The 14,064-nt window shown below is 46.7% G+C and overlaps 1 protein-coding gene across 1 annotated transcript; it reads right to left on the reverse strand.

The window, feature by feature from the left end:
* Positions 1-2,203: 2,203 nt before the first annotated feature.
* Positions 2,204-2,689, reverse strand: LOC106983855 (60S ribosomal protein L21-like). Its single transcript, XM_053207432.1, has one exon. The coding sequence runs from the start codon at positions 2,684-2,686 to the stop codon at positions 2,204-2,206; it is 483 nt and encodes a 160-aa protein (XP_053063407.1). The 5' UTR covers positions 2,687-2,689.
* Between the last annotated feature and the right edge of the window lie 11,375 nt (positions 2,690-14,064).

Genomic DNA, 14,064 nt, shown 5'->3' on the forward strand with positions numbered 1-14,064 from the left:
CATAAAAACTCTGCACCCCGGCTGTTCGAGGCCGCACTCTTATCAAGAGCGTTGGTCCCGATCGGTCGGCCTTGCCTCTCATTGCAATAAACTTTGTTGTGACTGTCACTGGTGCCCGTAGCATTCTGTGTCAGGAGTCGTGTGGATGCAACACTGTCCAAGTCTTGATGTCTTGCCAGCTCCTCAGCACTTTGAAGAAGACTTTGATTTTCAACCCTTTTATAGTTATTTTTAGCCAGAAGGGTGATTTGGGTAATTAGATTGCCATATTGCCAGAGAGAGAACCCCGCAGAGCTGGTCTGTGTGAAACGTAGAGCGAAGAAAATGATGCTTAATAAAATGTGCACGTTGCTAAATAAAACTCTGCTATTAATTTTGTAAACAGGTCTTTCAATCAGATTGTGTGACTAACACACAAAGTGAGTTTTGCTTTCTTCCTAGGTGGTGGGACGTACCACAGTCACCCGTGTGACTTCCTAAGGAAGGGAGAAAAGGCGTGCGTGGAAGGAAATTGATTACAAAATGCAAGCGAGTGGATTTCTTCCCCTTGTTTAGGATTGTGACAATTCCTAAGGCAAGGTGAAGGAATCTGTACCAGCGCTCCCTAATTACACAAATAGTCTTGAACCAATAACATTAATCTTCTGACTCTCTTAAATCGGACTTATAAAAATACGTAGAGTTCACCTGCTAACTTCCCCCTGAGTATAGTCACAGAAAGTAAACCAGACTTGAATCCTTTTCTCCTTCGCCCACGTATAAAAACGATTTTTGTCCAGGTGAATGCGGGAGTTCTCGTCCAAGTTCTCATGCTGAGTTGTCCTATTTTAACTCCTCAAAAAAGTGAGCAAAACACCCCAGTGGGAGTCTGCTTTCTAAGGAACCAGGTGCTGTCTCCCCCCTCCATGGATGTTCGACTTCACTGCGGGTGGACACTGAGTTTTCTTCTTATGGAGGCAGAGGTGGTCTGCAGGTGCTACTAGGCTGGCCTGGGGGACTGGGGACCAGAAGTCGAGACCCTTCCATGGATCGCGTGTTTAAGCCGAGGCTCCGTGCCTTATTAGCGAAAGTATGAGCCGAATCAGATTATGTGCAATTTATTTGTAGGGAGCTTTTGTTCTTGTAGACTTTCATCTAGAGTCAGCTGTTTGACGACTCCTTCAGGAGCTCCTCCTGCCCTGTCCTCCCTCTGCAGGGACTTAGCACACACTGTATCCTCTCCCAGAGCCTGGTCCCGCTTTGGCCCTGGGCTCTCAGCCTACTTGCCCCAGACGGACTTCAGCTGCTGGAATGGTCCCATGGAAGGACTGTTATGAGGGAGGGCGTGGCAACGGGAAGAGAAATTTCTAACTGGAGTGAGGTGATAGCAAGTCACTGGGAATGGAGAAGCCGGGCTCGCCTCGATGCTGAGCCTGGCAGGTGGCCTGAAGGACAAGAAAATGAGGATTCTGCTAAGTCGAAACTGATGTCCTCCTGCTGGAAATAAGCCACGGCATTCATAACCTCTCCAGCTCAAATTCCTATCGCAAGCCCTGATCGGTTTCCGTCTTCCCAAACCTTGTTATTATCACCTAGCTCTCATGCCCCCAAATCGTTGCAACTGCCTTCGGCATAAGAAAGTCTGGTCCGCCCCACCGAATGGGGGAGGGTACAGCCCAGGGTGCTGATACCAGGACGTGGAAATCTTTGCGGTCACCCCAGAGGCTGGCTACCACACTGACCGACTACGCTTTTACCACACCTTTTAACATCTTTGAAATTGGGACGCATCTTACCATGAAAGTTATGTCACGGTTTGACAGGCAAAATTCCCATTCAGTACCATACAAAATACTCACGCATCTCATAATCGTGATATCCTAGTCAGGGGAAATAGGGTGTGTGTACCTTCAGGATTTAGGGGGGCCACCTGTCTCCGGGCTGCTTGCCGGGACCACAGTTTCTCCATGCCCCACCCGCCAGTCTAATCGCCACCCGCCGCAGGCACGCCACTCTCCTTCTGTGCCCTTGCTCCCCGCGCCATCCCTTCTGTCATGCCCTCTTCGGGACTCAATGATCGCATCAGGCACCGAATCCTCCAGGAGCTCTCCCTGACCACTCAAAAGCATCATAGCCTCTCCTCGATACTCCTATGCTGGGTGGGTTTTCTTGTTTGTTTCTTACGGTCTTGAGGTCTTTTATTTATTTATTTATGTTACATTTCTCATGCCGTGAAGTCATAGGGCATGGGTTCCAGCAGCTCAGGCTCCTCTCCTTCGGTTCTCACGAAGTGTGCTTCGCTGGGTGGGGCCGGCTGGCGCTTCCGTTGCACCCAAGTATCTTTCTCCTTGGCTTCCTTCTTTCTCTGATCGCTTTCCTTCACACGCTTCAGGAAGCTGTCTCGGCTCTTTGAGTGCTTGACGGGCTCAGCACGTGCATTAATTCTCTTAGCAAGACTCTTGCCCTCAACTTGTTTCTTTACGGCAATGCCAACAGCATGCTGGGTAACGTCGGAGACTCTTCCAGTTTTGCCATGGGAACATTTGTGGGGCGTTCCTTTGTGAGCAGTGCCCATTCCCTGGATGTCTGCAATATCACCTTTCTTGTAGATTCGCATGTACGTTGCCAAAGGAACAACTCCGTGTTTTCTGAAAGGCCGAGAGGACATACAGCGAGTACCTCTCCTCTTTCCCTTTGTGTGGGTCATTTTGGCGAATTATTGGAAGATGGCAGTCCTGGCCGAAAGGAAGGCTAGAGGCCTGGTGTTTTTAAGAGTGGAATTTCTAGATTCTTCCTAAAACAGCTACAACACACCTCTGCTCCTTAGGTGAAACTCTCTAAGTAATCTTATACACACCAATAATGAACTGCTATCCAAGAATGTACCAGTCAAGTGTTATGAGCCAAAGCTGCAAAGATCCCCATTTCCAGTGGTTCATCAAACTGATGGCTGTTCTCTTCTCTATGACATCTAAGTTCTAGGATTTATTTGGACATGGCTTCTATGCACACCATTGCACAGGATGGGAAAAGGGTGCCTTCTCTGTTTCTTTTTCTTTTTTTCATTTATTGTTTTGGAGAGAGAGAGAAAGACCATGAATGGAGAGAGGGGCAGAGGGAGAAAGAGAGAGGATCTTAAGCAGGCTCCACGCTCAGTGGGGAGACCAATATGGGGCTCGATCCCACGACCCTGGGATCGTGACCTGAGCCAGAATCAAGAGTCAGAGGCTCAACCAACCAAGTCACCAGTGCCTGCTCTATTTCTGCTAAAAAAAAAAAAAAAAAAAAAATAGGGCTTTTGTCCAGCCATGGGGTTAAGAATAAAAGTTCAGTACTTAATGAAACGCTTTTTGATTTTTTTAAAACATTTTTTTTAATGTTTATTTTTTTTTTTTGAGAGAGAGACAGAGACAGAACGCGAGTGGGTTGGGACAGAGAGAGAGGGAGACACAGAATCTGAAACAGGCTCCAGGAGCTGAGCGGTCAGCAAAGAGCCCGATGCGGGGCTCGAACTCACAAACCGCGAGATCATGACCTGAGCCGAAGTCGGACGCTCAACCGACTGAGCAACCCAGGCGCCCCTCTTTTTGATTTTTTGAATGTTTATTTTTGAGAGACAGAGACAGAGTGCGAGTAGGGGAGGGGCAGAGAGAGAAGGAGACACGGAATCTGAAGCAGGCTCCAGGCTCTGAGCTGTCAGCACAGAGCCAGATGTGGGGCTCGAACCCACAAACTGCGAGATCATGACCTGAGCCAAAGTCAGACGCTTAACCCACTGAGCCACCCAGGCGCCCCAATACGACTCTTGTGTGTACTTTAACTTGTTGCCTTATCATTTCCTCAGGCTTGATTTAAACAGGTGAATTGATGTGGTCTACAGGAATCAGTTTGAAAAGGGGAAATGGATAAAACGCATGAACCACCATTGAAACTGATTAGAACCCCAGTAGGAGATATTATTAAATTTGAGGATTTTCTTCCAGTTACTCGATCGGTTACCACTGGCCTGCTCAGGAGAGAAGCTATGCTGGACCACTGCCAGGAATACACTGGGAAAGATCCAGACTTGTTCTTCTCGGGGACTGGCTGGAAAGCATTTCTCTCATTGACTGGATGCATGGGAAGACAAATCATCACCGTTACCTCACACTGTATCCAAAAATTAACTAGAAACGAATCATGGGCTTAAACATAAAGGCTGAAACCAGAAGACCTCCAAAAGAAAATGCAGGACAAAAATCTTCCTATCATTGGGGCAAGCAAAGGTGCATTGGGCTGGGTAGACTACTCCCTGGGAATCACTTCTCAATCCAGGGTGCAGGAAGCGAGGAGTCCTATTTCAGTCTTAAGCCTAAGCCATGTTGACCCATCTCGCCCTAAACGCCTATCACATTTGATTGCATTCAGCTGTATCTATTGTCTGGGTTAGAACCCAGAAGGATGATTCGTTGGTACCTTCCCTCATCTCTCTCTGTTCTGACTTGTTTCCAAGGACCTGTCTTCGATCTGTCTTGGGATGTCTGTGTTCAAATGCACACAGTTAAATTCCTGGGCTGGTGGTGGGGGCGGTGAGGGGACGGTCGTTTGACACAAGGTGCCTCACCTGTTCTGTGCCCTCTATCTTCCTCCTTGGTCTCCAGCTCCCCTTTGGCGTGTGACGAGCAGAATGAGCTCGCATGAAACTATTAAAGAATCCTCTCGCTGACTTCGCCCCGCGTGTCAGAAGAAACAGCCTGAGTCCCTGCCACATAAAATGGAGACGTGTCCCCGGCTTAGTGATGTAACACCCCATCCCTCCCACGCCGCACACGGTGGGAAGCACTAATCATATCCATTAGGGACCCGGCTGCAGAGCGTGTATCAAAGGAGCAGGGCAGAAGCGAGGAGAGAGAATTGTGTTTAATAAACGAATTAAAACAATTATGCAGCCACCCAGTGAGTACAGAGCTTTGAGCTCTGCTTCAAATGGGGTTTGAAAGAATCAACCGGGAAACTGTGGCAACCAAAGCTGGCCAGGTCTTTCAAAGAACTCTCACAGGGTCAGTACACGGACATTATTGGTTAGAGAAATCTAAACTGGTGCTCTTTTATCAGATCTCTTGTGAATCTACAGTAAATGATTGTCTGTAATCATCAAGAACTCAACAATAACCATTTCAAGGCCTTAAAACCCCGCCTCTGCTGGTCTGGCGACACTTCATCGTGTTTGTCATCATCTGTGACTGCCAGCATCCCTTGGACACTCTTCCTACATCTGAGGAATTTTCCCACTGTACCTTTTGTCCCCAGAAGAGAAGCCAGAAAAGCACTTTCTCACTCTACCTTGTCCCTGATGCAAGCTTAGCGACCTGAGCTCCGCCGATCAGACTTACCCGTGTGAGGCTTTGGTGGGAGGGCAAGAAGCACCAATGGGATCTGCTTCTAAGGATGGAGGTAAAGGACTGGAGTTTTCTGAGCAGCTGTCGTCGTAGCTCCATCCAGGGTGCACTGTTGGGGTGTCACTGCGGTATCTCCCCTGGGAAGTCCTGGGGTGGTACAGCCCCAAAACTTGGCCTTGGCCCCCTGCAGGCTCTTCGAGGCCCCTGATAATGTTTTAATAAAGTCCTTTGCTGCCCAAACTAGTTAGAACGATGGGGCGCCTGGGTGGCTCAGTCGGTTGAGCGTCCGACCTCAGCTCAGGTCACGATCTCGCGGTCTGTGAGTTCGAGCCCTGCGTCGGGCTCTGGGCTGATGGCTCAGAGCCTGGAGCCTGCTTCTGATTCTGTGTCTCCCTCTCTCTCTGTCCCTCCCCCGTTCATGCTCTGTCTCTCTCTGTCTCAAAAATAAATAAACATTAAAAAAATAAAAAAAAAAAGAATGTTGATGGATACGCATTATTTTAGAAGCTAAATAATAAAATGACAGGGGAAGAACTAAAAGTGCTTTGAAACTTGTAAAAGGCTGTACCCATCTACGGGAGCCATTACAGTAGTTGGCTTTTAAAGGCAAGAAGCATCAACCCAAGCTCGCAAATAAGTCGACCACTCACTAGCTTTGCTGAACGTTCGGCATTCTAGAAAGTAATACGTGGGTCCCAGGATAAATGTCATAGGTGTTTCTTTATGCCCACACGGCAGGAAGTCTTACCAGGATGACGAGATGGGTCTTCAGAAGTTTCCGAAGCTACTCTTAGTATAAGAGCTAACTCAGACCATTCCTGTCCCCCGTGCTCTGACATTGGACACTTGTCCTTTGGGAGGGCAGACAGTAGGAAACACCACATTGGTGGGCCCATGCAGGGTTTCAGGCTCACCCTGGCTGGGGTCCCAGCCGAGAACCAGCATGAATCGTGAGACACATTAGCCATGCTCCTTCCTCTGTCCGGCTGAATAATATTGCATTGTATGGATTTACTACATTTTGCATATCCGTTCATCTGGAGACGGACACTTAGGCTGCTCTCTCTGACATGGGTCTCTCAATTCATTTTACCACAGCCTGCTGGGATGGCGGACAGAGCGAGTCTGTGTCAGCTGCCACACGACCCAGAACGAAGTCGGCTTCCTTGCCTTCCCACAGCGATTTTTCTCTCACGGCCTCATTGCCCCACGCAGGTTCAGGGGCTTGATTATCAGAGTGACTCTGGCACATGTCTGTGTTTGCCCCCACTCGGTGGAGGGAGAGGGTGCATGCTACCATCAGTGGGAAAAAGATAACATGGCTTCTCCATTGGCTTGTCCATTCTTCCTTGTGGCGCCCTGCCTTGTAGGGAGAGTGAGTTGGGAAACTTCCCGCATCTAAGCACCTTCTCGTTTAAGTAGAATGTTGCAGACCATTCCAAGTGCAGCTCCCTCCCTAGGTGGGGTTAAACACCTCATCCTCCTCCCCATCGTGGGTCTGGGTGTAGAGTGGGTTGGGACTGGAGGCAGTGGGGCCCAAAGCCTTCGGTTTCCCGCTGTATCCTGTGTCACTGGAGGTTTTTCCTCACAGTGCTGGCTTGCAGATGGCCCTGGGGTGGGTCTCGTGGGCTCCCCCTGCTGGAGACTGGCTCCTATCATCAAGTCCCTGCATCCTGTTGCCCCTCAACCCTTGGTTTTTGGTTTTGTCCCGCTCCTCGCGAGAAGCTGGAGGAATGCTGGGTCATCTGTATGCCACACACAGGCCGTATGGAGCCAGGAGCCTGCCTCGGCCTCTTCTGTCCAGCCAACTCCGCATCCCCCCCCCCCCCCACCGTACCTTCCTCCACCCAGACACTAAGCGTCTTGACCCAACTTTCATGACAAGAAGAACGTTCTCCCCACACTAGGGAAGAAGCACCCCTCTGGAGTCCCTCTTAGGGACTGGCTCCTCCTAGGCCTGGCTTCTAGAAGATTAAAAGGAAGAGACTTTTTCTAACTGTGGATTCAAAAAAAAAAAAAAAAAATCTCGACATCGCGACTCAGATGGTGAACCACTTCTTCGATTTCGGTGGTACCTGTGGTCTTCCCTGAGACTTACGGCCCAGCTATAGGGACGGAAGTCCCCGTGGGAATGTCACCTCAGGCCCAAGTGGGATTACGTTGACTTCCTTTTTGAAAAAGATGGTCTCCATTACTTGATGTCAGTCTTAGAACAAGCAGAGCTGGGGCACTTGGGTGGTTCAGCCAGTGGAGTCTGACTCTTGATTTCAGCTTAGGTCATGAGCTCACGGTTGTGAGATCGAGCCCCGTGTCGATCCCTGCTTGGGATTCTCTCTCTCCCTCTCTCTCCCCTCCCCTCCCCCTCAAAGTAAATAAATACATAAATGAAGATTCAAAAATAAAAATAAAAAAAGAACATGGAGAGTTGCTGTCCCCTTCCCTTTGGGACACTCTGCTCTGTTTCTGCGTATCTCCACACGCAATCCCAGCAAACCTCAGTGACCATAGGGAAGGGCGGATGTGGGGTAGGGGGAGCTCTACTTAGGTGAAAACACCTGATTATACTCTCACTGTCAAATGATGGATGGATACTCGCTTAGCTTTTTAGCGTCTTTTTAAGGACTTAAAATGTAAGTTGATGTTTCCATCTTCAGAAACCGAAACTTGCCAGCAACCCCCGAATGGCTTGTCCGGGATACGTAACACTTACGCCACCTTCCCCAGCTCCTTGCCTCACTGACGACGTCCGCACCTCTGGCCCTGCATCCGTGAGAGCTTGTTTGGAGGTTCTAACTCGTATAACCTTGACCGAAGAACTGTCCTCTATCAGGGAAGGTCGTCCTGTTCGACCTAGCACGCAGCTTCTGGAGGGACACTCACAGAGTGGTGAAGGAGGAAGGGGACACCTGCCTAGCCAGCCAGATCAGCCAAATCAACCCTGGCGATCAATGGGGTGACAGACGTCGCAGCCAGATCACCCTCACGTCCTGGCCCCGCATCCCGAATCGCTGATGAAGTCCGCAATCCTTTCACACGGCCCAGTTCACTCCCGGTCTCTGCTTTTTGAAAGTCTGGAAGGCACAGTAATACGCGAACCAAAGTCCTTGAATGGACACTCCTTCCGAAACACCCACAAATACCCTCAGAGCCTTCGGTTTGCACCTGCGTTCTCTCAAGGACCCAGCCTCCCAATAAATTGCTGTAAGCGATTTCTGTAAGTCACGCCACTTCGCTTTATTTTGTGTCTAGCTCACGCCAGACTAGAGCTGTTCTTCCCATTTTCCATGATTTTGAGGGTCAGATGTACAGTATTGAAAGTACATGACAGATTGGGAACCCTTTTAGGAGGGGCTTACGCACAAATCAGTTATTTTGGCCCACCAATTCACAAAATAACTGTCTTTAATATCATAGGAAAAAATATATAACGTCAGAAGGGCCGGGAGAGCCTCCTCTTTGCTACTGTTTTGCCTCTTGTGTCTTGTATAGGACCTGCCCACCTATTTATTGGTTGCATTTAGTTATTGATATGATAATATAATATGATGATTATATTTCACATATTATATTTAGTGTGTCATATTTATATTAATATCATATATTATTTTATAATTCTGCATTATGTTATTACATATTAATACATATAGTAATATTTTGTTATATAATAACTGATACTCATATTGAGTATTAAATATTTATTGAAGCAGACTCCAACAAATATCAGTGAAATAAGTGAGGGTTCAGAAACAATAGCTTCAGACTCACACATCTGTCTGACAATGCCAATTTTAACTCACGGAAATACTTTCTAAAAAGTTTTTTTTTTCTTTTTTACTTTTTTTTTTTTTAAACGTTTATTTATTTTTGGGACAGAGAGAGACAGAGCATGAACGGGGGAGGGGCAGAGAGAGAAGGAGACACAGAATCGGAAGCAGGCTCCAGGCTCCGAGCTATCAGCCCAGAGCCCGACGCGGGGCTCGAACTCACGGACCGCGAGATTGTGACCTGAGCCGAAGTCGGACGCTCAACCGACTGAGCCAGACCAGGCGCCCCTAAAAAGTTTTTATTAAAGTGACAGAAGGGGCGCCTGGGAGGCTCAGTCGGTAAAGCGTCCGACTTCGGCTCAGGTCATGATCTCACGGTTTGTGAGTTCAAGCCCCGTGTCAGGCTCTGTGTAGACAGTTCAGCGCCTGGAGCCTGCTTCGGATTCTGTGTCTCCCTCTCTCTCTGCCCCTCCTCCACTTGTGCTCTGTCTCTCAAAAATAAATAAATGTAAAAAAAAAAAAAAAAGGGACAGAAGCCCTAAGTCTGCTTGAGTCTCTCTGTCACCTTGAAAATCTATTGAGCAGAAATCCCAACAGCTAGAGGATTATGCAAAAGGAAGGCCATAGATTAATTTAGGGGCGAATCCTGGCACTCATGATTGTGTCTCATCATCTTGTAAGAAAAAAGAACCAAGAAAGTGTTTCATAGAAGAAAATAGAAGAAAGAATCATCACATGGTAGTTAGGGACATATGTTCTAGTCACGGTTTTGCGACTACTTGCTGTATGTCTTTTGTGAACACTTAACTTTTTTCTTTTCTTTTTTTTTACTCTCAGAATGTAGCCCAATGCAGGGCTTGAACTCACTACCCTGAGATCAAGACCTGAGCTGAGATCAAGAGTCAGATGTCACCCAGGCACCCCATGTGAACACTTAACTTCTAATGAAACTTTATCAATGAAACCAGGAGATTCACCTATAGTCTGGAAAACTACCAAAACAGCACTTTTTGACTTTTGAAATCAATGGCATCCCTTTTTTTTTTTGAGCAAAAATACCAATTGATCGAGAGAATAAGAAGATAAGCCACAGAATGGGAGAATATGTTTACAAAACACATATCTGATAAAAGAGTTGATATCCAACATATACAAAGAACTCTTAAAACTCAACGATAAGAAAACAGCAACCTTATTAGAAAATGGGGCAAAAGACCTGAACAGACACGTCACCACAGAAGATCTACAGATGGCAAATAGCAAATGAAAAGATGCTCAGCATCACGTGTCATTAAGAAGTGCAAATTGAAACTACAGCACCATTGCACACCTGTCAGAGTGGCAAAAAATCAAAACACTGACAACGTCAAATTCTGGCAAGAATGTGTAACAGTAGGGACCTTCATTCATTGCCGGTGGGAATACAAAATGGTACCACCACTTCGAAAGACGATTTTGCAGTTTCTTACAAAACTAAACATATTCTTATCATCAGATTCAGCAATCGTGCTTCTCAGTATTTGCCCAAATGAGCTGAAAACATATGTCCACGCAAAAACCTACACAGAAATATTTCTAGCAGCTTTATTCATAATTGCCAAAACTTGGAACTACCCAAGATGTCCTTCAGTAGGGAAATGGATAGATAAACTATGGCGCATCCATACAATGGAATATAATTCAACACTAATAGTAGAGATCAGAGAAAGAGGAATTTGGCTCTCTCTTGTCTCTTCTCACAAGGGCACTAGTCCCATTATTAAGGCCACACCCTTGTGACCTAATTACCTCCCAAGGGCTCTATCTTTAAATATCATTGCACTGGAGATTAGGGTTCCAGCATATGAATTTTGAAGGGAGGATGCAAACATTCAGTCCATAGCAGAACCTAAATAAATTCTATTTTTAAAAGTTGGGGGGGGGGGAATTAACCAAAATCCATTAATAGAAAAGCAATAAAAGTGCATTTTATTACTATAAATTCATTTTATAACTGCAAATGTATAAAATATATTTACTTAAAATAGTCAACGAACGAGAACCCTGAGGTGATAAAATGTGGAATCGGGAGTTGTGGTAGACAGTTTGAGCCAGAATCCAAACTATATCTGTGCTTTCTTTTGTGTTTACTTGTGTTTCTTCAGAAAATTTTGATTATAGAGATAAGTAATTGCAGATAAATGCTGACTCATGACAATCTCAGGGCACTCCTTAATTCAAGTGACCCAAAAGCTTGAAGAAAAGAATGATAAAAATCTTTGCTTCAAAGCTGAATCCCTAAGAATGCCAAATGCATGTTCACGTCCCTAAATGGAGAGTAGCTGAAATGTACACCGTGATGTGTTAGTCCCTCACTTGCTATCGTATAGCTGGCTATCGCATCCCATTGAAAGCATGAAGACCTCAGGGACGAACACAAATCGAGCTATGCCCACTGGCACAAACCAAGTGCAGAAGTAGCATCTTGGCGTAAGATTTTACAGGTTTTATATGCACAGATATCCACAGGCCTGAACGGTTTAAAAGGGCATCTCAGAGTTTAAATATTGCTAATGAACTGTGTATTGTGAAGGTCAAATATATGCACCACAATGCAGAGAAAAGAGATAGCTTCTATACGAAGATGAATGAATGGTGGCCGCATGAGTCAATGCGGGGCAGCCGGTACCGTGTCGAAATTCAGGATATAGCACATCGAGAGTGTTGTCTTCAGCACTTTAATAAAATACGTGATGAAAAAATATTTTAAAGACGCATGAGCGACGACTCAATGTGCAGTCTTATAGGCTATCAGCATAAAGTGAGGTCACATACCCATTAAATCTAAATTCAAGCAGCTTAAACTTCTCAGCCACTTCCCTAGAAGGAATTCGAAGGTCAAAGTTCGCTGGAGCTGTTGCTGGCACCTCCACCTTGCTGTGACAGAGTTTTGTACAAGTGATTATAGGATCACAGAGAAGAGCTGCATAAATCTGATTTAGGGGAAGAGGCTGAAAAAAATGTCAGGGAAGACTAGTGACCAAGTCTTTTATTTTCTGTTTTCTGATGCTTTGACAATCTGGGGCCTTGCTGACCCCGGAAGGACTGCCCCTCCCAGGGTTGGTCAATTCCCGGACAGAGTAAACAACTCACCTCGGGGGGGGGGGGGGGTGTGTGCTTTTTAAACGCAAAGCAATGAATCCAGAGTCGGATCCCTAATCGCCTCTCCTATGGAGCTCGCACATTCAGGGACCAGATCATACCAGAGCCAGGTAGCAGCAGGGACAGCCCCTGTGCCCCAGCACCTGCTGAAAGTGTTCAAACCAGCCGGTCCTAACCTGCTGCCCCTGCTTCCCCCATTCTACCTGCAGAAACCACAATAAAGGCTCTATCCCCAACCCCATCCTGACAGATGCTGCTGCTGTCCTGTGTCCCTGTCCCATCCCTCCCTGGTGACTTGGCATGCTCCCTCCTCATGGGGTCTGTTAGTAACCAAGGGTCTTTTCAATGAAAGGTATCTCCTGATCTGTTGGCCTTACTATCCCTGAATAATAAAAAATCCATAAATCAAAACCGACTTCCTGGAGGAGGTGATGTATGAGGAGAGTACTGAAGAATGTCAGGGAGTATTTTTTTTTTTAAGATTTTAATGTCTATTTTTGAGAGAAAGAGAGAGAGAGAGAGGAGAGGGAGCAGGCGAGGGACAGAGAGAGAAGGAGACACAGAATCTGAAACAGGCTCTAGGCTCTGAGCTGTCAGCGTAGAGCCCTACGTGGGGCTCAAACCCACGACCCACAAGATCACAACCTGAACTGAAGTCGGAATGCTCAACTGACTGAGTCACCTAAGCACGCCATGGAAGGATTATATTTGTAAAACAAGCCAGCAAAGTGTTTTAGGTACAGGGAGCAGTCGGTGTGACCTCCTGGAGGTAAGAGATAGCCAAAGGCATCCAAGAATTCACAGCAGTTCACTGTGGTTAGAATACGGAACCCAAGGGGCACCTGGGTGGCTCAGCGGGTTAAGCGTCCGACTTCGGCTCAGGTCATGATCTCACGGATCGTGAGTTCGAGCCCCGCTTCGGGCTCTGTGCTGACAGCTCAGAGCCTGGATGGAGCCTACTTTGGATTCTGTGTCTCCCTCTCTCTCTGCTCCTTCCCCACTCACGTTCTGTCTCTCAAAAATAAACATTAAAAAAAAAAGAACATGGAACATGAGGGAGGAGTGGATAAAAGTGGAGTTGGAGAGATCGTTAGGCACCAGATCTGTAAGGTCGTTATGTGCCATGTTCGGTAAGCAGTGGAAGCTAGTGGCCATTATGTTGCATCTGACCACTGTGCTTTCTCATCTTCCTTTTTCTGGGGACAGCATTGCATTGACTCTGGGTAATTTCTTCCATGCTTTATGGGGTCTGGGGACCACACACATAAACACACACAGTGGTGGGTCCACCTGACTCAAAGACGGACCAATCAGAATCTCCCGGGGATTGATATGTAAATGGCAGGAAGGAGAGGTTATCTTTTTAGTGACATTACCGGCCTTGCTGGTGGGGATTCAGGACTTGGCAACGGCCATCCTCCCTAACACTCGAAGAGCCTCTGACCAAAGAAGAAAGCAGCCACATGAAGACAAGTAAACATGAGACATGGATAGAAAGAACATGTGTTCTGCTGATTTCCAGTCCCTAGTTCTTGACTCTGAAATTCCAACTCTTCAGCTCTTTTGATTTGATGAACCACAGTATCCTTCCCTATGCGAACCTGGAAATCCTTTGTTTTGTTTGGTTTGTTTGTTTGTTTTTCCCTTTCGTTCCGTCCACTTCTCTTTGGATTGCTGTCACTTGCCATCAAAGAGTCTTGCAGAAGTCCTACACTAGGGAAACTTGGACATCCTTAGGAGGTACTATTTTCAATAGGAGATGGACATAATGAGATGTGTGTTTTAGAGTGGTCATTTTGGAA

The sequence above is a fragment of the Acinonyx jubatus genome, chromosome D2 (genome assembly GCF_027475565.1).
Source record: "Acinonyx jubatus isolate Ajub_Pintada_27869175 chromosome D2, VMU_Ajub_asm_v1.0, whole genome shotgun sequence".
Taxonomy (NCBI): Eukaryota; Metazoa; Chordata; class Mammalia; order Carnivora; family Felidae; genus Acinonyx; species Acinonyx jubatus.